We start from the raw sequence: 21,183 nt of genomic DNA on the forward strand, positions 1-21,183 counted from the left end.
ATGGAAGGGTTTCCGAAAAGGGTTCAAAATTTCATCACTAGTTATTAAAACTATAAAAATATTTTTTTTTGTAAATTGTAATAATAATTTGAATCAAATAAAAAAAAATAAAGCTGTAAGTTTAGTGGTTTCTTATTTATAAACATATATGTATGTTAAGAATTTTTCGATCTCACTCCTTATGTGCCTTATATCTTTAAAATTAGAAAACAATGACTGCTTACGATCTTGCAAGATCGTTAAAAATCAAAGTTGTAAAACATAAGACCGCATTTTGGCAAAATATTACTAATTATGCAGAACGTTAAAATTAAATTGATGTCATCTTAATGTGCATAGAAATAAATAACAGATTTATAAATAATTTTAAGATTAATTGCATTTAAAAGTGGAAATGATTTTTCACCACGATGTTTGAATGTTTTGACGGTTCTTTAAAAACAAAAATAAAAAAGAAATTCCGTTTATATTGTACATGGTGTATTAAGTTATATGATTTATCCTTCGATTACAATTCTTTATATCGAAATATAGTTCGCTTGAATAGCGAATTCTCTCAGTAATATGTATATGTATTTCGCCTACCACTCCTCTCAACTAATAAAATACAATATTGTTCGAAAGCTAAGCAACTTTTTTGGCATTGTATACAAATTGCTATATTTTCTATTTTAATTGATTTATTCAAAATAATATAATTGATAATAATAACATTATGTGTCTACATTATAATAACAACAAAAGTTTATTTCCATTTCGCTGTGAGTTACACAATAAAGTAAGTTGTTCTGTTCAATGTACTTAATCCTATGGTTCATTTCGTTTGCCAAAAATGACCCAGAAAGTAAAACAATCCAATTTTATTTGTATTTCAACATTAGGACTTACTCTACTCACCAAAAATCTTGCCCACAACCTTAATTGTTTGACCTCCATGTTTTTTTAGCCTTTAATGTACGATCATGTAACCGCATATGAATCTCGCAGTGACATGGCACAGAGTTTAGTTAAAGAAATTCGATTTTCCACAAATTTTGTACAATTTTGGGTAGAATATTGAAATAGATTACGCAAGTCTAAGTAATAAAAAACAAATTAATTTATAAACGGGGCCACATTTTTCTTCTTAAATTCAGACAAAGTATATGCGGCTCAAAGGTTGAAGGAAATATTATAACATATCCTTTAGTGAAGACCCAATAATGAATGTAGAGCAAAAATTTCAGAGTGTGGCCATGTTTTTTGAGGAGAAGGGTTAGTCCCAATGTTGAAACACAAACAGAGTTGGATTGTTTTTCTTCTTGGGACGTTTTTTGCCAACAAAAAGAATTATGTATATGATTGAGAACAACGAACAGAACAACTTACTTTATTGCGATTTTCAACATGATAATGAACCAAAACCTTTGGCCAAGTTGATCTAAGAGTAGTTATCGAGTAATGGGACCCAAATTATTTGATTATCCATCAAAATCTCTCGACTCAAGTCCCTTAGAGATGCTGTTCGGCATTCTGAAGCGCTGGGTCGAAACTCGCAGTTTTCAGAGGTGGTCTCGGATTTTTACCTATATCTTCGTTATTTATGCACCGATTGGACTGATATTAAATAGCATTCTATTCGATCGTATTTTCAATAGAACTATTGAAAGTTAGGATTTCGCAGATATCTGGGGTCTTCTGAAAACTGATTTCAACATAAACACAAACATCCCCCGGGGACATGTTATCTTGGTAAAGCCTCTGCCTTGGTGGTATAGCAATCCCGGGGTATATAGAGGTGGCCAATACCTCTTGCAGGGACTGAAAAATTGTTTACATGGCTTAATCCTTGCATAGATTGACAGTTGCCCGCCGGACTATGTCCTGGCTGGTCAGTTGGTTGAGGTTCCTTCGGGATCCACGTAGTGGCTGCGATTTAAACCCAAATTCGAGGAGAGAGTAAGTGGCGGATAAGTAAGGAGTAAGTGGCGGATAAGTTCGGTACTGTCGCCGAAAACAACAGATACCACACAGAGGAGTTACTGTGGTATTAATTGTATATGGTACGGGATGAATGTGAGGTTCGGCGGGGCTTACCCCACCCGTCTACCTAATGAATGTGTCGTATGTTTTCCCTTATGAATGTGTCGTATGAATGAGGTGTGTGCTGGGTTGATTGATGAAGGATGAAAGGTATCATATACATATGATACCATTGAATTTTCCTTCCTTGTCAGAGTATACTCTGTTCATTTCAGAATATCCACAGTGTGTTCCTGTGAGTAAGAACAATGTCTTCGGCTTATTGATGAATCGGTCCACAGGTTACGTCTTTAGGTGCTGCTGCCGAATCAACAGAGGTCATCAAATGGTCAAAGATTAGATAGATCGAGTACTTCAGTACTTGTGCATAAACCGGTCAAAGCCAATGTACAAAAATTGCCACCTGAGTTCTTCATTGAAGACCCAGTAGATGAAAAAAACATTATGAGATAAGGCCGTCATCTATCTATCATCTATCATCCGCTATCTATAATATATATACTTTATAGGGTCGGCTACACTTTTTTATATGTGTTTTTAAAATTCATTCCTGATCCAATGTGACTTTCTTGTTTTTTTTTAACGTTTCAAAAAATGAAGATACTGCCAAAATTTTTATCTGTATTTTCTCTCAATGTGTGATGGTACACTTCCACACAAAATTTTGCTTTACACGAGAGGTTTAAATACAACATTTTTCAATAATTTGTTAAAATTAAATAGATTTATTGCAAGAAATTTTCGGTTGTGGTCCAATCCTCATTAAATTTCGTACAGATTTTGCTTCTTATGAGAATTAAGGTAATTTTCTAAAGAGTTCCTTATATGTGAGGTTTCTTGTAAATATGAGACGGACATTTGTATGGAGCTGTTGTTGTGACAACTTGCCTGTAATTGGATGCTTTTCCCTAGAAAGAAACTTCCGGTTGAAACAGCTGTTGCTGAGTTGGCAATCTTTGACCGATTAAGAATCGGGTCGTTCCCGAGCGAAGATCCAATTGTCGTAGGAACGTGTATGGGGTTTATCTATCGTGCTGTGACAGGATTAACATTAGCGAAAATTATATTTGTATTTCAAAAATTTTGCATATTATTTCAGAAACATTTACATTAGAATATACTGCGATCCAAGTGTAGGTCTTTTGCCTATTGGTTTATCAGTTCTGTTTTCGCACTTTTTAAGCTGTAGAAGCTTTTTTGGTTTTCCTCGTGTGCCTAACCTTAGGGTTGCTTCGCATTTGCGAACAAACTCAGATTTCTCTCAAGAATCACACTTAGCCCCTTCACTGCCAGAGTCACCCTCGTGGCCAGGTCTCGAGGTAACATAAGGTAAGTTTATTTTATCTTATTAATTTATTAAGTGATAAAGTCAAACAGTATATTAAAACACCCAACCTAAACTTGTATGACAATTAAGGCTTGAGTGATGCTTCGATATTATAAATATTCTTAAAGTATAGTATGCCAGGTAGGTAGTTGGGGCCACAAATGCCGGATTTCGGTTTCGCAATTTCTCATATTTGTTTGTACCAATCAATGAACCAAACTTAATCAGGATATTATTGCCACCAAGTAAAATCAGTTCATTTCTCCTTGTTGATTTTAAAGAGACTATAATCTGCTTCATCCTTAATAAGGAAGGTGTAGTCTGTGTAATATAGGGCCCATTACAGATATGGAAGAAATTTTCATAGGTCCAGTTATAGATACACTCTTTGCCACTAAGCCAAGGCGGAGTAGGTCAATATATGATTTTTTATGGCATCTTGAGACTCCATGAGAATTCCAAATAAGGCTCTTGTCAATATCCCTTCCTAGGTATTTACGTAAGGTCCTTGATCTTCGATATAGATCAAATTAATTACTCTAGATGTCAGGACATTCAGTGTCCAGTTTCTTAAGACTTTGAAACACCATTTCTGCATAATGCAGGTTCTATAGCAATGTATGACATGTTTTCAAAGGTTCTTAATGGTATAGCAGTCAACGTAGATTTGCCTGGGTTATAGTTGTCCCTATCTGTCTGCTTGACATTGTTTTTTGGAAAAACAAACATTTAAAAATTTTTGAATTTTCTCATATATTTCACACAATCAAATCTAATAGAAAATATTAAAATTATTGGATAACAAACGAAATATAATAAAGTGCTTTTAAATAGGAACTGACATAAATTGTTTTCAAGTTCTGTGTATTTATAATTATTTTATAATATATAAAAGTATTTTTTTATTATATTGCGTCTAACATCTATTTATAATTTGAATATAAATAAATTTAATTAAAACCTAAATTTTAACGTTTTTTTTTTGCTTTCTATGTTTTCCAATAAAAAATATTTCTTAAAGTATACATAAAGAAAAAAAACAACTAACGGCCAATTTCGAAGAATGCTGACGTATGCATTGTGTTCCTTATGTGCGTATTCGAGTGTATTCTTCATTCAGAAAGTCTATTTTTAAGTGTGCGTTATATTTTCATTTTATCATCCAATTTTATCACAACAATTTGTGAAAAATATGGTCGTGTGTACAATAGTTTAGATGAACATTTTTTTTAATATTAAAAAATATATATCTATTTGGTTTCAAAATATTATCAGATGTTAAGCAGTCACACGATTTTGTATTAAAAGGATTAAAAGGGAGATTATTGGCGTTTTTATGTTTTAATAAAAAATTAATAACCGACTAAATCGTGATAAAACGAATTGTGCAATATCTGCCACTACAAACAATCCTTTATATTAAGGTGCAATTTTTTACTTAAAAAATTTTAAAACTTTTGAAAAATATTATTTTCGATTTCGGACATGACGCAAAAAGATTGTAAACAACGTCTGGATAAAAAGGTACATGAACTTTGTCAGGCAAAAAGGCACAAGTCAATTTGTATCATTACCAGGAAGATGTGACTAAACTTATATAGTAAACACACGTCATTTTCCCTACAACTATATCGTTCTCAATCTCAGAAATGATTGTCGAGAGTTTTAACTTGAGCACCTGCCCTGGCGGCCTTATCTCACGGTGGTCTTTTTCATCCACTGGGTAGACTTGAGAACGGTCTACCATCGCCCCATTATTCTTCAATGACGAATTCAGGTGGCAAATTTTTGTAGATTGGCTTTGACCGGTCCATGCACAAGTACTTTGCTGGAGTACTCGAGCTATCTAATCTCTGACCATTGGATGGCCTCTGTTGAATTGACATCAGCACCTAGAGACGTAACCGGTGGACCGAAGTACGATCCATTAATAAAAACCGAGGATATTGTTCTTACTCACAGGGACTTCTGATATGAACAGAGTATACTGTTAACATATCAGGACAAGGTAGCAAAATTCAATGGTATAATATATAATACCAACTCATTTCCAACGCTTATTCCCACAGTCACTCCTCTGTTGTTTTCGGCAACAGCACCGAACTTATCCCGAAATATGTAATTGCAACACAGTCAACACAGGACACGGTTTGTTTGGGAACTATGCAAGAAGAATTGGCATACCCTTTAACGGCTTCTGCAGAAATAGCCAGGATGAATTTAGAGGAAGAAATCGTAGGACATCTTCTTTACCAAAGCTCTGCTTTAGTAGACAATCGCTTAAAATTTCTTGTAAAGTCAATATTCGCCCACCTGTCAGAATCATCCAAAATATTTACGTCATCAGGCACAGCGATTATTTAACGAAATTTTTACAGTCTAGGTCGGAAAACATTTCCATCTTTTTCCACTTATAAGCTGTACCTTCTTCACTTCTTCTGACTAAATCCACACTTTTCTTCTTATCTCTATTGATTATCATTATCACAAATTTATCAAAAGGACGGATCCTAGTGAGTGTTTTTGCAGCCTGGATGTCTAACCTAATACTTAAGATTTCTCTTCATGGTTAGGTTAATAGGAGTGATTCTTTTATTAAGATAATACACTGAATGTATTATTTTTCAAAGTTCAAAAGCTGGACTTATATCCTAAGAATTTTCAAATCATTTTTCGTGCTTAAAGTTATTTCCAAAATAATATCACTTACAAGATACTTAGAACTCAATTTGACAATGGCAAAGAAAGTTCTACTGGCCCGTCAACATCTGCCACGTTCGTCTGAATCCAATTTTGCATAACTGTGCCCGTAATCCTGTGTCCACTTAGAATACGTAGCAGCATAGTAACGTCAGACTTGTCCCTTTTGAAGAGATTTCTCGTTTTGCTCTCATCAGAATCACTCCTTAGGATCTTTGAGGTTGGAGGCCTTATGGAATTCTCTTACACATATTTTTAATTCATCTTTCGTTGTCGTATGGTTTTGCGTTCGCCCTTTTGCCTTACCTCTGGGAGAGGATTCTGTTAAAGTTTAGTTACCATTCAATACAGTCATAGATTTAACTTTAAATTCTTCCTAATTTTAGATTCCTCATAATATGCTCCTGCTAAGCCATTTAACAGTATAAGGAAAAGGAAAAGCCAATGCTGGGTTGAAGTCGTATAAAGTGTAGAAAGTTCCAAATCGCAATGATGTAGATACAGGTTAGGTTAGGTTCAGAAGGGTTATACACCATGGAAAACGATGTATGTCCACTCGGAGACCATTAGGTCCATTGTGATTCCCTTGAAAAAAGTGGAGACTCAGAAAACAGAGAATCCTAAACACTACCTCAACACAAGAATGAAAACAACAGATGGTATGTATAATATAATAAAGGAAATCTTATTCCCCTACAAAACCCAGTTAAAGAAGCTACTAATTCTCTTGAAAAACTTAGTAGAATGCGAGGGTTAGCCATTTCAGCCTGAGATTCTGTACCCTAGGACATTGGCAAACGATATGCTCGATCGTCTCTACTTCCTCCTCATTTTCGCATAACCTGCATTAGTCCGGTACACTACTGTCCTACTTACTGACAAAGGTTCTAACTGAGCAGTGTCCAGTTAGAATCCCTATCATAGCCCTTAAACTGCGTCTGTACACTCCTACAAGTATTTTGGTAGCACCCATATCAAGTTTTGTCCACAGGGCCAGTTCCGTCGCTTTCCAGATCGCTAGGGTCTCTGTTTGGAAGACACTACATTCGTCAGGAAGTCTGTATGACCGTTTTTTATTGATATCAGCGATATAGACACCGGTACCCGTGTCAGTATCCATCTTGGACCCGACAATGAAAATTGCACACCCATCAAACAGTTTATCGGATACAAGCCAATGATCCCTAGTTGAAAATTCTATCAAAGGAGTTTTCCCGAAGCCTAGAATCGTGATATCATAATCCGTAATTCCGCGAAGAGAATTACTCTGATCAAGCAGACCTACTTCGTACAAAATTTTTGTATGATTGTCGCGCCTCCGCGCCCGCTACAATATGTTTTATAGGCGATAGGTTCAGGATGATGTCCAAGGCCGCTTGCGGATTACTTATAATGGCAACAGTAATGCCAATAGAGGCACACCTTTGAGTTTTATTGAGCAACTTCTTGTGACTGTCCTTTCCCACCAGACAATGCAACCATAAGTTAGAATAGGTCTGACAACCGATGTGTAAATCCAATTTACCATATCTGGTTGCAGACCCCAATTCTTTCCTATGGAATTCTTGCATGTGTAGTACGCATTGAGACCGTTTTTCATTCTTTTCTGAGTATTTTCCTTCCATGACAGCTTGCTGTCATCTATGTCCTGATAGAAGGAGGTAGGATTGACACACTCACTATCTTAACAAGATGAGTAACCTTTAGTTATACACTTCTTTGAAACCATAACTTCCTGTGGCTGGATACCGAAGCATTAGTCTCAGTAAGCTATAGTCACGATGTGTACTTAAGCCCTCGCATCACGACAAGATAGTTAACCTTGGCGAAGATAGAGATACAAATAGAACTACTATAAAGAATGAAACCCTTTACACCTTTTAATTTTCATTAAAGATTTCTTTAAGATATACGAAACTTTTCTCTACGCAGATAATATTAACATCTTGTTGTCATCTACAACTTTTTCACGTTTGTGAATGAATGAAGAATATTAATCTCAAGATATAATCTGCAAATAGTTTCCAATGTTTCGAAGGTAAATATAGGATAAATATATTTTGAAAATGGCATTTTGTTATTTTCTTTATTACTTAAGTAGTAATCACATATTGCCTTTAAATTACTTTTTCCTTATACATAAGTGTTACATTAGATCCAAAAGATTTCTCTTAGCATTTAATTTTAATATTTTTCAATGCAAAATATTCTCGTATTTTTATCTATTTTCTGTATTTTACACATGGAATCATCCATTTACTATATTTACTCGAATTTTGCAATTATAATTCGAGTTCTAGAAAAGTTCTCATATGATATTAGCCTTGGAATTTTAACGCATGATTGTAATAATATATCAGCGCTGTATCACATGTTACACGAATCTGGTACTATTAATTGTAAATGTATCACATCAATTATTACAGTTAAAGAGTTTTTTGAAATAGAACTTAAATGAAATATGGGCAAATAATTAAATACATAAATAAACAAGTATGAATGTTTAGTCGTACATTGCCGACTATATGATACCCTACACCAGTCAGTATGTTAAAAATGTGGATTATTTTTTAAAAAATAAAGCATTCAATTTGTTTTTTAACTGTATTGCGGAATTTTATTGACAAAAAAAGAGATTTTCTACAAGAGGGCTCATAGGAGAGTAAGGGTAAATATGGGCCTATCGTTATAAATTTTGGTAGAGGAATTTACGTCTACATCAAAGTTATTTATGTAATCGTTGTATTATTATTGATTATAGGAGAATTTCGACTTTCAAAACCTTTTCTAAAGGGGTTTTTGTATGGGGCTAGGGACAAATGAGGTCCGATCATAAATCGATATATAAATCAGAAGTGTGTGTGTTGACATAATAGAACATTTAACGTAATTATGAGTCTAAAGATCCGATTCGGGGGGTACGGTTGTATGGGGGCTAGGCGAAATAATGCACTGATTTCAACCATTTTCAATAGCGTTCGCCATTGAACCAAAAAAAGAGTATGTGCTTAATTTGCGACCTGTAGAGTGCTCGCAAAGTATACATGGACACACAGATATATGAACGGACGAACAGATTTAGCTAAATCGACTCAGAATGTGATTCTCGTTGGTATACTTTAAGGTGGGTCTAGGACCGATATTTTTGGGTGTTACAAACATCAGCATAAACGCTTAGTTGTGTAGATTATAAAAATGAAGTGCCAAATATTGAATAATTTTTTTGATAGACATCCCACTCGCATCCTATTAAGGGACTATAAAAGTCCTTCAATGAAATTGATTAAGTTTTCTTTTAAGCAAAATAAAATTATTAAAGAAACAAGTTATATGCCATGGTGTGTTAAAAAACAGTCAGTACCAAAAAGTCCTCTTTTACATCATTTCTTTGGGCTCAACATGCTTAAATTCATGTTTCTGGTTTCAATATTATAAAAAATTCAAAAGAGTACCTTTTGAAAAACGAAAAAGTATCCAAAAGATCCCTTTTAAGGGTTCCCACCTAATTCAGTCTCTACATACCCAATTTCATATTTCTAGGTTCAATTTTATAGAAAATTTAAAAAGAAACTTAAAAAAACTAAAAAGTACCAAGAAGTTCACTTTTTCCGGCTCTCATCTAATTGCGACTTTACATACTTAATTTCATGTTTCTAGGTTCAATATTATATAATATTCAAAAAGTACCTTTTGGAAAACGAAAAAGTACCAAAAAGTTCCTTTTTATGGGTTCTTACCCAATTCAGACTCTACATATTTAAATTGATATTTCTTGGTTCAATATTAGAGAAAATTCAAAAAGTACACTTTGAAAAACGAAAAAGTACCAAAAAGTTCCCTTTTATGGGTTCTCACTTAATTCAGGCTCTAAATACTTTTTCATACTTCTAGGTTCAATAGTATCAAAAATTCAAAAAGTACCTTTTGAAAAACGAAAAAGTACCAAAAAATTTCCTTTTATGGCTTCTAATACTAGTGCTGATATCGCTCTGCCTTGTTTTTATAAACACGAGTACAATAACAAAATTTAGAGTATGATTAAATATTTTGTTTTTGTTTTTGTTTTTTTGCAATTTTTTGCATGAAAAAAATTTTGATGAAATGAGGTGGTTGTGTCGGATTTTTGCTTATATCTCCGGTATTTATAAACCCATTTTGCTGATTTTAGATTCGAATCTCGCCGATATCTGGGGTCCTCTAAAAACTGATTTCAACAAACACACAGACGGACAGACATACAGACAGAGCTTAATCAACTTCGCTACCTATAAGGATCCAGAATATATATACTTTATGGGATCGGAAAATTTATATATACCCTTCTCACGAAGGTGAAGGGTATAAAAAGAAATAGCTATTTCCTTTGGACAATTTTTGCTGGGTTCAATAGATAAAAAATTAACTCATTTGAAGAAAACAATATTCAAATTTGGCCAAAACTTTGTCTTGCAGCTCTTGATTAATAGAGTTGAAAGTTTGTGTCTTAACTATTATCCAATAGTTCTACCGTTTGTGAAAATTTCGTCAAAAACAATTTTTTATCTTGGGTCACATATATAAATACATAAAAAATAAGTTATAAATAATTTACTTCTTTAAAAATAAATATTGCAAAACTATTATTACCATAAATCATTTTCGTATAATTCATTGTAATCTATAATTACAAACAAGTAGGAAAGTATAGTCGGGCATGGCCGACCATATGATACCCTACACCATGAGTATATTTTTACAATTTTTACTTTTATAAAATTTTTATTTTTTGTAAAAAACTTTTATGTTGAATATTACCATAATTCCAAAATATTTAAGCCATTTATTGATAAAAAACTAAAATTTCTAAAGGAGGCTTTATATAGGTCAAATATGGGCCGATCCTCGGTAAATTTGGGAAAAGGATATATTTCTAAATAACAGTTAGTTTTGTTAAGTTTCATTGCGATACAAATGGTTACAAGTCAATTTTAGACGTTTAAGTCATTTTTTGAAGGGGGGTTTGTATGGGGGCTAGGGTCAAATATAGGCCGATCCTTACGAAAATCTGCAGTATCATCTATACTTATATAAAACATATTTGTGCCAATTTTTAGAGAGATAGCAGAATATTTGACGTAATTATAGCATAAAAAGTTCAAATCGGGAGGTACGGTTGTATGGGGGCTAGGTGAAATAATGGACCGATTTCAACCATTTTCAATAGGCTTCGTCCTAGTGCCAAAAAACATGCTTGGTCCAAATTTCATCAAATTATCTTGAAAATTGCGGCCTGTACCTTGCGCACAAGGTTTACATGGACAGCCCGCCAGCCAGCCGGACAGACGGACGGACGGACGGACGGACGGACGGACATGTCTTAATCGACTCAAAAAATGATTCTGAATCGATCGGTATACTTTAAGGTGGGTATTGGACCAATATTTTTGTATGTTACAAACATCAGCACAAACGTATAATACCCTCCCCACTATAGTGGTGTAGGGTATAACTATCTTCACTACCATTTCTATAAATTTCTCAACATATCCGACACCCAAAGTAGGATTGAAAACAATAAAAGAATTATAACTTTGTTGTTTCAACAGAATAAAATATATCTATATTTAATAATATATTAATATGTTTGTATCTATGTATAAGTGTTTGTTAGTATGTATGTCAGTTTTCATTTAAATAATACACAATAAAAACATGTTTATAACTAAAGTAAAGGAGTAAAAAAAACCTAAACGTGATATTGTAATAAGTATTTTTGTCAAAATTATTTCACTAAAGTATTGAACTTCTAAATTCATTCGTATAGAATTTTGAAAAAAGGCAGATCTAAAACAATATAAACATAAAAAATGTTTAAATAATATATAAGTAAAATCTATATGGTTTACACTTTAAAGGCATATTTTAACTAAAATACATGTACATATAAAAATATCAGCTGTCATTATTGAAATAAAGTCATTTGTAGAGATTATTATAAATTATATATTTGTTTTTCAACATCCGTTTTGTTTGGTTTGCAAAATAACTTAAGATCATTATCATCTTCATCGCCATTAACAGACTGTTTTGGAGACTGTGTGGAAAGGTTAAGGAAATGCAGCAAAAGCTCAATCACATATTAAGAGCTTAATAATTAAATGTAAGTCCAAACTTTGGGGAATAAATTCTTAGATACACAGCCACCACCAACAAAGCCGTGAATTCAACAATTATTTTTGCTATCAGTATTGGATGTATATGGATCTATCTGTCTTTGTGTATGTTGTGTTTTCTGTTTTGTTTTTCATTAATCTACATAAAGAGCAAGAATATTAATGTTGACAAAAAAAAAAGAAAAAAAATAAAATAGACTGAATATAACTATTGCTATAATTCAAATATCGTATCCATTTGTGTTATATGATGCTTCCCAGGCTTGGCCTTTATGATCACCTTTTAATTTAACGATTGATTCTTTGAAGCACCAACAAATAATTTCTCTATCATCATTCATTTCACAACACAGTCCTTTGGATGTTGTGTTTTATTTTAGTACAACTTTCAAATTTCTTAGCAGATAGGAGCTTCCAATTGCTCAGCAATTAATTCCTCCAATGCTCTTTCGCCTATTAAACGGAAGAAAAACAAATGATCGAGGCATTTGAGACTGATGGAACGCAATGCGGGCAACCTTAGTAGTAGCTGAGCAAAGCGGCCATCATCACCTGGATGTTCTGTGCGGCAGTGTTCGTCCAGACAGGCATAGATTTTTTCACGACATACCTCAACGTCGGCTCGACATTTCAGACCGCGTATGTCTGGATTGAAGAGTATGATTGCCTTCAGACACGACAACTCCGAGCGATCGATGTTAAGACGTTTCATTTTGATGCTCAACTCCGAGAGGATACGATCGAAAATCGAAACAACATTGGCCTTAATAGCACTATTGCGATGATACGAGAAATTCTGATTAAGGAAGAGTTGTTGGGGCTGACGTACTGGTGAACGTCGACCAAAAGAACCGTCATGTACCGTACCAGGAGAGGCATATTCGGCATCCAGAGACTCAATACTGCACCAGGCAACATTTGCAATTAGCAGTTCATTCCAGCCAGCCTTTAACAATAGTATCTGATCCTCACGCTGCAAATGTGTAAAATGTGGTGTTCGACGTGCATATTCAACCATTTGGAAGAGTTGTTTGTTAACCATCTGGCAGAGATGAGATACGGCGCCTTTGTAGTCGTGTTGTACCATGGAATTGTTGCCAACGCGCAAAAAGGGCAACACGTTATCACCGCTCAGAGATTCAGCCTTTTGCTCGGCTTCAATGATGCGTTCTATAGTGAGATCACGTAATGAACTGCTGGGTTTAAAGTCTTCTCCGCCAGCACCAACCACATTGCTTACCCCACCACCTCCTCCTCCTCCACCGCCAGCACCAGCAGCTCTAGCGTTAGCAGCACGAGTACCACGTTGTCGTTCCTCTTGGACCGCTTCGCGTTTCATGCCACAAGCTAAACACTTCTGATAACGACAATACTGGCAACGATTTCTTTGTCGTTTATCTATAATGCAATTTCTGTCCTCACGACAAGCATATGTCAAGTCCTTGCGTACTGTACGTTTGAAGAACCCTTTACAACCCTCACAACTGTAGACCCCATAATGTTTTCCACTGGCGCGGTCTCCACAAATGGAACACAAGTGTTTCGAACCACTAAGGGGGTGATTTGGTGGATACTGCTGCTGTTGTGGTGGCGTAGTTTGCAACATTTGATTTTGGTTATTGGCATTCGCGGCAGCGACTGCATTTATTGCCTGCAATCCGATGGCAAATGGATTAGGACTTCCAGGTTTGGGCGAATAACTACTCGTATTATTTTCATTGAGTAGTGAAATGTCTGGCTTTATCTCCTGCGGAGACATCGGTGCCAATCGGAACCCAGCATCTTGCTCGCCGTTATCCATTTTGATTATATTTTCCCGTATCAAGAGATCACACTAATTTGTTTCTGTCACACACAATCTTTATTTAATACATTTAACTATAAGTTTTGATAATTGATTTTTAATTATTACAAGATTTTTTTACAAACAAAGAATGTCTATATTCTGGTTGACTAATGAATGAAAAGTTTTCGCGTCGACATTTTAATTTCTCATGTAGAAACAAATACACCTCTACTTAATTTTACTAGTACAATTTTCAACACAACCACAAAGAAAAACAAGAAAAACTAAATCTGTTCGTAAAATTTGGTAAACTAAACAGAGTTGCACTTGTGTGCAGTGTTACCGGTTTTTTTTTACTCCAATTTTTTTAAGAAACTAAAGTTTCACTTAGTTTTACCGAAGTTAGACAAGTTTTCTTGTGTTTTTTCCTTTATAAAAAATTTTAAGCAAATTATTAAATTCTCCGACGTTTTAGGTTGTATATTTTGAGATGCGATAAATACGATATACATATAACAAGAGAAATTTACCATTTTTAGAATAATATTTTACTAATTCATTTTCATATAACCAGTTTCGTTCACTTTTTTAATAAGTGTGCCTTCGCGATTTTTAAACATCTGAAACATAAATTTTAGGATATGATCAAGTGATTTAATATGAAATTCAAGAGGTCAGATTTGGATACAGGTATATTATGGTTTATAACTACCATAATTAAATTTATTGGAAGAAAATTTGTAATTTTTAGTTGTGTTTTGCATAGAAAAAATATATAAAATAATAAAACATTCCTCGATCGAAATTCATTACATCTTTCCGCTCGAATTTCCTCACATAAGAAATAGACAATAAAAGCAAAAAAAAAAAAAGAATAAATAACACGGATATGAACAATAAATACGTAAAAATCAGAAAATAGCTGCTTTGGAGTGGAAGAAAACATAATTAAAATATTTTTTAATAAGACTTATAACACTGTGCAGCAGTCATTTTTTCATATGAAAAAAAAAAACAGTATGCACAAGAAACTGCGGAACATTTTTTAATAAATCCATTTACTCAGTTTTTCAAAAGAAGAAATTTAAAAATTGATTATCAAATAAAGCTAAGGATTTTTGTTTGCAAACAATATTATTTATTTCAATCCATAAGAATTAAAAAAATGGAAACTTTAGTAATTTTATTTTTTATTTGTTTCCAAGAAATGAAAAAAATGCTCATTATGAAGAATATCTGATTAATATTGCAGATGGGTCATTCGTAATTCGTAGATTATTCAAACTAAACAACCTACAGCTCCTGCGTTCCCACGACAATCGGTTCTTCGCACCGGAACGACTCGTAGTTCAACGAACAACGGCCAAGGATTGTAAACCCAGCCATACCGACTTTACAACCTACAGCGTATAATTCATTGCTTAAATTTTGTATGGGAAATAATGTAATTCATTTCGTCAGTGGGGCTTGAATGTGGAATGAGTGCGTCAATGATGAATAATTTATTAGTGCTTAAAGGATAATATTGTATCAGCATAAGTTTTGCACAAGAAGTATTAGATAACTTTTTAAATTTCTAAAAATGCTGTTTCACTTTTTTATATGTGTTTACATAAAAATACATTCCTGATCTAATGCGACCTGCTTGTTTTTTCAATCATTTCAAAAAATGAAGAGAGCCATACGACTGTCAATTTTTCCATCTGTATTCTCTCTCAATGTGTGATGGTTTCATTACATATTGTGTTTAGATGATCCCATCCGTACTCTTCTACACAAAATTTTGACAGATCATATTACTTGTGTGATCGTGTAAAGCCGGCTTTATAATTCAACTTATATTAGGAGATTTTGGAAATTTTAGATAGGTTCCATTTGTATACATTATTAACAGGAATATGGCAACTCTATAAAAATAAAAATTCACCACAAACAATATTGTTTATAAATTGCATTATGCATTTATATTAGCGTCTTTGGATTAAGAACAATAACAACAAAAACAACAGACACATTAACACAAAAAACTATATTCATTGATTATATTGCACTCTTTATTTTGTTTTGCCCTCAAACAAATAATTACAAACAAGAATCATTAACTTACAATTTAGCTGCGAAATTTCTTTTATTCTAAATACACTTTTATTACGTAGAATCTTATGCACTTTAATTTTTTATCACTTGAATAATATAATACGAATAATTATTAATTAATTGATTAAAAATAAAATTTTGCACGACGTTTCCGACGCGGTTTTGCACAATACACAATATTCACCTCAGGAGACCTGTGCTAACAAACATTAACGGCGTTGTCTTACCCTAAAAATTCGGCGTCGTCTTAAAATCGACTGTAAGCCGGCACAGTTTTCAGATTTCTTTAAAAATTGTTAACGGTAATAACCCGTGAATTTCTGTAATTGGAATGCGTATGTATGACATTACCACAATAATATTGGTACTACATACAATATTGATAAACGACTTTTTCATAAAATGTTTAACAAGCATGTCAACTTAAAATTTTTATCAGAATTTTTTCCAAATTTTTCAAATTTGTATAACTACATGAAATGCTTATTCTGTGTATACAATTACTATTCCTTTACAATAAAGTAGAGTTCTATAAATCGACTTTCGAATAATCGAACAATCGACTTTTTGTCGAAAAAAGTCGAAGTCGACTATTTTGTTCTAAAAAAGTCGATAACTCGACTATTGTCTATGAAAAGTCGACTTTGAAACAAAAGTCGAAAAGTATCGAAAAGTCGAAAAAAAGTCGAAAGAAGTCGAAAAGTCTAATATAGTCGAAAGTCGGAAAAAGTCGAAAATAGTCGAATACAGTCGAAAAGTCGAAAAAATTCGGAAAAAGTCGAAAAGTCAGAAAAAGTCGAAAAGTCGACTATTTATAAAATATTAAAAGTCGAAAAATCGACTTTTAATTAAATGAAAAAAGTCGAAAAGTCGACTTATCATAAAATGCAAAAAGTCGAAAAATCGAAAAGTCGACTTTTCGATTCAACTATAGAACCCTACATAAAGTACAAACATTTTTATTAAATGGCAAAATTGAGCTAAAATTGAAAGAAATTTTCTCCTTAGGACCTGGTTCACACAATGAAACTTTTGTTGAGAAACTTTTAATTTTGTGTGTGGGAGAAAGAGATGGTAGATATTTCTTTCTCTTACACACAAAAATCAAAAGTTTCCCAAATAAAGTTTCCTAGTGTGAACCAGGTCTAAGGAAACTTTTTTTGGAAAACTTTTGATTTTTATGTGTGAGAGTAAGAAATATCAACCATCTATATCTCTCACACACAAAATCAAAAGTTTCCCAGTGTGAACCAGGTCAAACTTGCATACAACAAATCAATGCAATTAACAAGTAGTTTCTGAAACAAAAGTTTCCTAGTGTGGGCCGGCACATATTTGCTTCATATTTTGCATGATGGAATAATAAGGTGAAGTCAATTTGTAGTAAAAAATGCAATCAATATACATACATATGTGTGTATATAAAAATGAATGTGTGTTTGTATGTTCGCTTGGATTTTATAGACAGCTAAACGGCTGGACCGTGTGTTGTCTAGAAGGAACTACAGGCTACTTTTTACTTCAAAATTTCAAGTGGGCGACGCGCCACACCCATTTTCAAAATTAAAGTCACAAATATCAGAAACTACAAGACTAAGAGTCTTCAAATTTTGTATGTCCAGTAGGGGGCGTGGCACCTCCCATATGAATTAAATACAAAAATTCGCTTATCAAGGAAACTATTAGTTAGAATTTTCAAATTTTGCACAAAGAACTTTAACATTAACATTACATACATAAACATTTTGGGTAATAAATTGGCGGACTATCAAAGGGGCGTTACATATATATAAATTATACAAAAATTTGTTTATTTGGAGCTAGCTTCTTAAAATTTTGCATGAAAAACTTAAAAAATCATCTGATTATTTTGGTGAAAAAGGGCGAACTTTCATTACAAGGGATGGAACCTCCCATATGAATTAAATAATAAAAACATATGTCTAAGAAGCTATTGAAGAAAAATCCTATTTTGCATGAAAAATTTGAAATTCAGTATGAACATTTGGGTAATAAATTTGCGGACTACTAATGTTGGCGTTGCACCTCTCATATAAATAAAATATACAAAAATTCGTTTATGTCGGAAACTAATAAAGCATTAGGGTTCTATAAATCGACTTTCGAATAATCGAACAATCGACTTTTTGTCAAAAAAAGTTGAAGTCGACTATTCCGTTCCAAAAAAGTCGATAACTCGACTATCGTCTGTAAAAAAGTCGAAAAGTCGGAAAAAAGTTGAAAAAAGTCGAAAAAATTCGATAAAAGTCGAAAAAAGTCGAAAAAAGTTGAAAAAAGTCGGAAAATGTCAAAAAGTCGGAAAATGTCGAAAAGTCGTAAAAGTCGATAAGTCGAAAAAGGTCGATAAGTCGAAAAAAGTCGATAAGTCGAAAAAGGTTGATAAGTCGAAGAAAGTTGAATAGTCGAAAAGTCGACTATTTATAAAATACATATAGTCGAAAAGTCGAAAAATCGACTTTTCATATATTGCAAAAAGTCGACTTTTAACTAAATACAAAAAGTCGACTTTTCGGGTTTATAAGTTAATTTTGGACATTCAATTAATTTTCTGAAGGGGACTTTGTATGGGAGCTAGGGTCAAATGGGGCCCGGTATTTATGAAATTTGGCAGGGTCATCAAGACTTCTATAAAACTTATATGTCACGCATTTTATCGATATACCTGTATATTTAACATAATTATGATCTCAGAAGACCTTTTCGGGGGTTCCGTTCTATGGGAGCTAGGTGAAATAATGGACCGATTTTAACCGTTTAACCATTTTCAATAAGCTTCGTCTTTGAGCCAAATAAAACGTGTGTGCCAAATTTTATCCAATTATCATGAAAATTTCTACCTGTACCTTGCGCACAAGATTTGCATGAACAGCTAGCCAGACGGACGGACATAGCTTAATCGACTCAGAAAACTATTCCTCACTAAAGTGGTGTAGGGTATAATAATTGTATATCTAGAAAACTATTGTGATTAGAATTTTCAAAATCGTCGAGTGGTTTTTAATTCTTTATATTGATTTTAGGGTAGGAAAGCACACTGGGTAAAGATAGTCACTAAATATAAAAAAATACATACAAATTAAGAAAATTATATTTTTATTAAAAAAATTATGAGAATAATTTATATGAATACATTTGTAATCGAATTAAATGTTTGCTTCATAGTTATATAAGATATACAATTAAAAATTACTTATTTTTGCAAAAACCTGTATGTAAATAAATACATACCTATTAACAGTTGGCACTTTTAAATTTGATAGTAATTTTCATCAATTTTACATTCTGTTACAATAGCAGGCGGAGCATTCGCACCTGATTCATAATTTTTTCCTTTATTTTGTAAACTGTCCACTTGGTCTTTGTTATGAATGCGTATCACTTTAGGATGACTACGATGTTTCTTTGCAAAAATTTGATTATTTTTATAAAAAACATATTTGTATCCATTATTTCTGAGCTTTTCCTTGGCATACATAAGTAGGGCATGAAGTTGATCATCCATATACTCACCAACTATAATGGAACTAGTAGAGGGATCATTTTTCAAAAGATGTTTATTTGCTAGAAAATTATTTTTCAGGGATTTGCTTTTAAATTGAACTACTAACTGGGCATTAGAAGATGTTTGCTTATTATTATCCACAATATCTACTTTAACCAAATCATCTGCCGAGATGTTAAGAGACATCTTCGAAGCTAGTCTAATGATTATATTTTCAAAAGGTATTAAAAGTTGATCTAACGGCAAATCTTTTATAAAAACATATGTATCGCTGTTATTGCTTTTTTGATTGGAGTTACTTTTTAACAAATCATTTTTAAGGTTTACACTTTTTTGATTATCTCGTTTCATGGACAAATCTTCATGGGTTTGCTTTAAAATGTTTTTTGTATTGCCATCTGCTGACTTGAGATGCTTAATGTAACTTTCCAATTTCATTTTATCTATCGATAGTTGAGTACTAATAGCTATTTCTTTTTCAAACTCTGCTGAAATGTGTTTTAATTTCTGCTCTAAAACTCTTATTTTATCATTCATAATACTATCATTAAAAGGGCTCTTCTCTGGCTGTAAGCCTGCTTTCAATGAGTCAATTTCCATGTTTTTTAGGTTTAGTTCTATTGATTTGCTTTCATTATTAATTTTTAAAAGTTGTATCTGTTCTTGAAGATGTTTAACTAGTTCTGAAGACTCAGTATACTGCCCTTGAAGATGTAAGAAGTTTTGATCACTATCACCAATTTGCCTGATTTTATCCTCAAGCTCTCTCTTTTCACGTTCGGAAGCAGTGAACTGCTCCTGCAGATGTAGGAAATTAAATTCAGTTTCATTTATTTGGTCTAAAAGCTGTGCATTTTTTTCATTTGAACTTTTTAATTTCAATTCAATTTCTTGAAATTTTTGCAAACTTTCTTCTGAATCGTCGAAACTTAAATACAGTTTATAGGTTGTTGGATTGTATTGACGGCATTTGGGACAACTTGTTGATCTAAAATATATACATATAACTTTTGTTATTGTACTTTAACATCATGATTAAAATCACTTACCGCCTCATCCAGTCTTGCATACAGGAAAAGTGGAAAATATGTCCACAACTGGTGCTATAAATATCATCTGCATTTTTAAAAACTTCTGTACATATTGGACATACCACATTTAGTATCGACATGCTGATGCTTTAGTTTCTTTGTTAAAACCTTCTCCTTAACAAGCAGATTATATTAAATAAATAGCAATCGCAAAAGTTCGCTGCTTATCTACATACAGTTCTTTTTTTAGAACTGTGTTGTCAATACCTACATTAAAATAAAACATTGCATGTACTAAAAACAATTTTTGCTTAATAACGAAAACCAAGGTATATTAATTATTAATATATCTTGAAGAAAACCATAAATAGATGAAGGTACTTGAGTTTTTAAGTTTTGTAATGTCCCTAAAAGAAAAATTAAAAAATTAATTAAGTAATTTCATATGAAATTATATACAAGTAAGCGTTTTTTGTGGTCTCAGCTATAGTCAGCTTTTTTGAAAATAAGAGCATTATTGACAACACTTAAGTTATATACAAATG

At 32.9% G+C, this 21,183-nt stretch overlaps 3 protein-coding genes across 3 annotated transcripts in view; all 3 read right to left on the reverse strand.

Annotated features, from left to right (window-relative positions):
* LOC111676579 (alpha-actinin, sarcomeric) overlaps positions 1 to 16,113 on the reverse strand; it is a 55,958-nt gene extending 39,845 nt beyond the window's left edge. The window contains exon 1 of the mRNA XM_023437527.2: positions 16,095 to 16,113. The gene's annotated coding sequence lies outside the window, so the exon portion shown is untranslated. The remainder of the gene's footprint in view (positions 1 to 16,094) is intronic.
* LOC111676580 (protein ultraspiracle) lies at positions 11,676 to 14,215 on the reverse strand. The gene has a single exon (XM_023437531.2). It carries the CDS (start codon positions 14,000 to 14,002, stop codon positions 12,599 to 12,601), a length of 1,404 nt encoding a protein of 467 aa, XP_023293299.1. The 5' UTR covers positions 14,003 to 14,215; the 3' UTR covers positions 11,676 to 12,598.
* A 3,068-nt stretch (positions 16,114 to 19,181) lies between the features above and the next one.
* On the reverse strand, positions 19,182 to 20,885 carry LOC111676581 (E3 ubiquitin-protein ligase trul-1-like). Its single transcript, XM_023437532.2, has 2 exons — positions 20,657 to 20,885; positions 19,182 to 20,595 (listed from the first exon to the last, which is right to left on the reverse strand). Exons 1-2 carry the CDS (start codon positions 20,776 to 20,778, stop codon positions 19,353 to 19,355), a joined length of 1,365 nt encoding a protein of 454 aa, XP_023293300.2. The 5' UTR covers positions 20,779 to 20,885; the 3' UTR covers positions 19,182 to 19,352.
* Between the last annotated feature and the right edge of the window lie 298 nt (positions 20,886 to 21,183).

The sequence above is a fragment of the Lucilia cuprina genome, chromosome 3, assembly GCF_022045245.1.
Source record: "Lucilia cuprina isolate Lc7/37 chromosome 3, ASM2204524v1, whole genome shotgun sequence".
In the NCBI taxonomy this organism is placed as follows: Eukaryota; Metazoa; Arthropoda; class Insecta; order Diptera; family Calliphoridae; genus Lucilia; species Lucilia cuprina.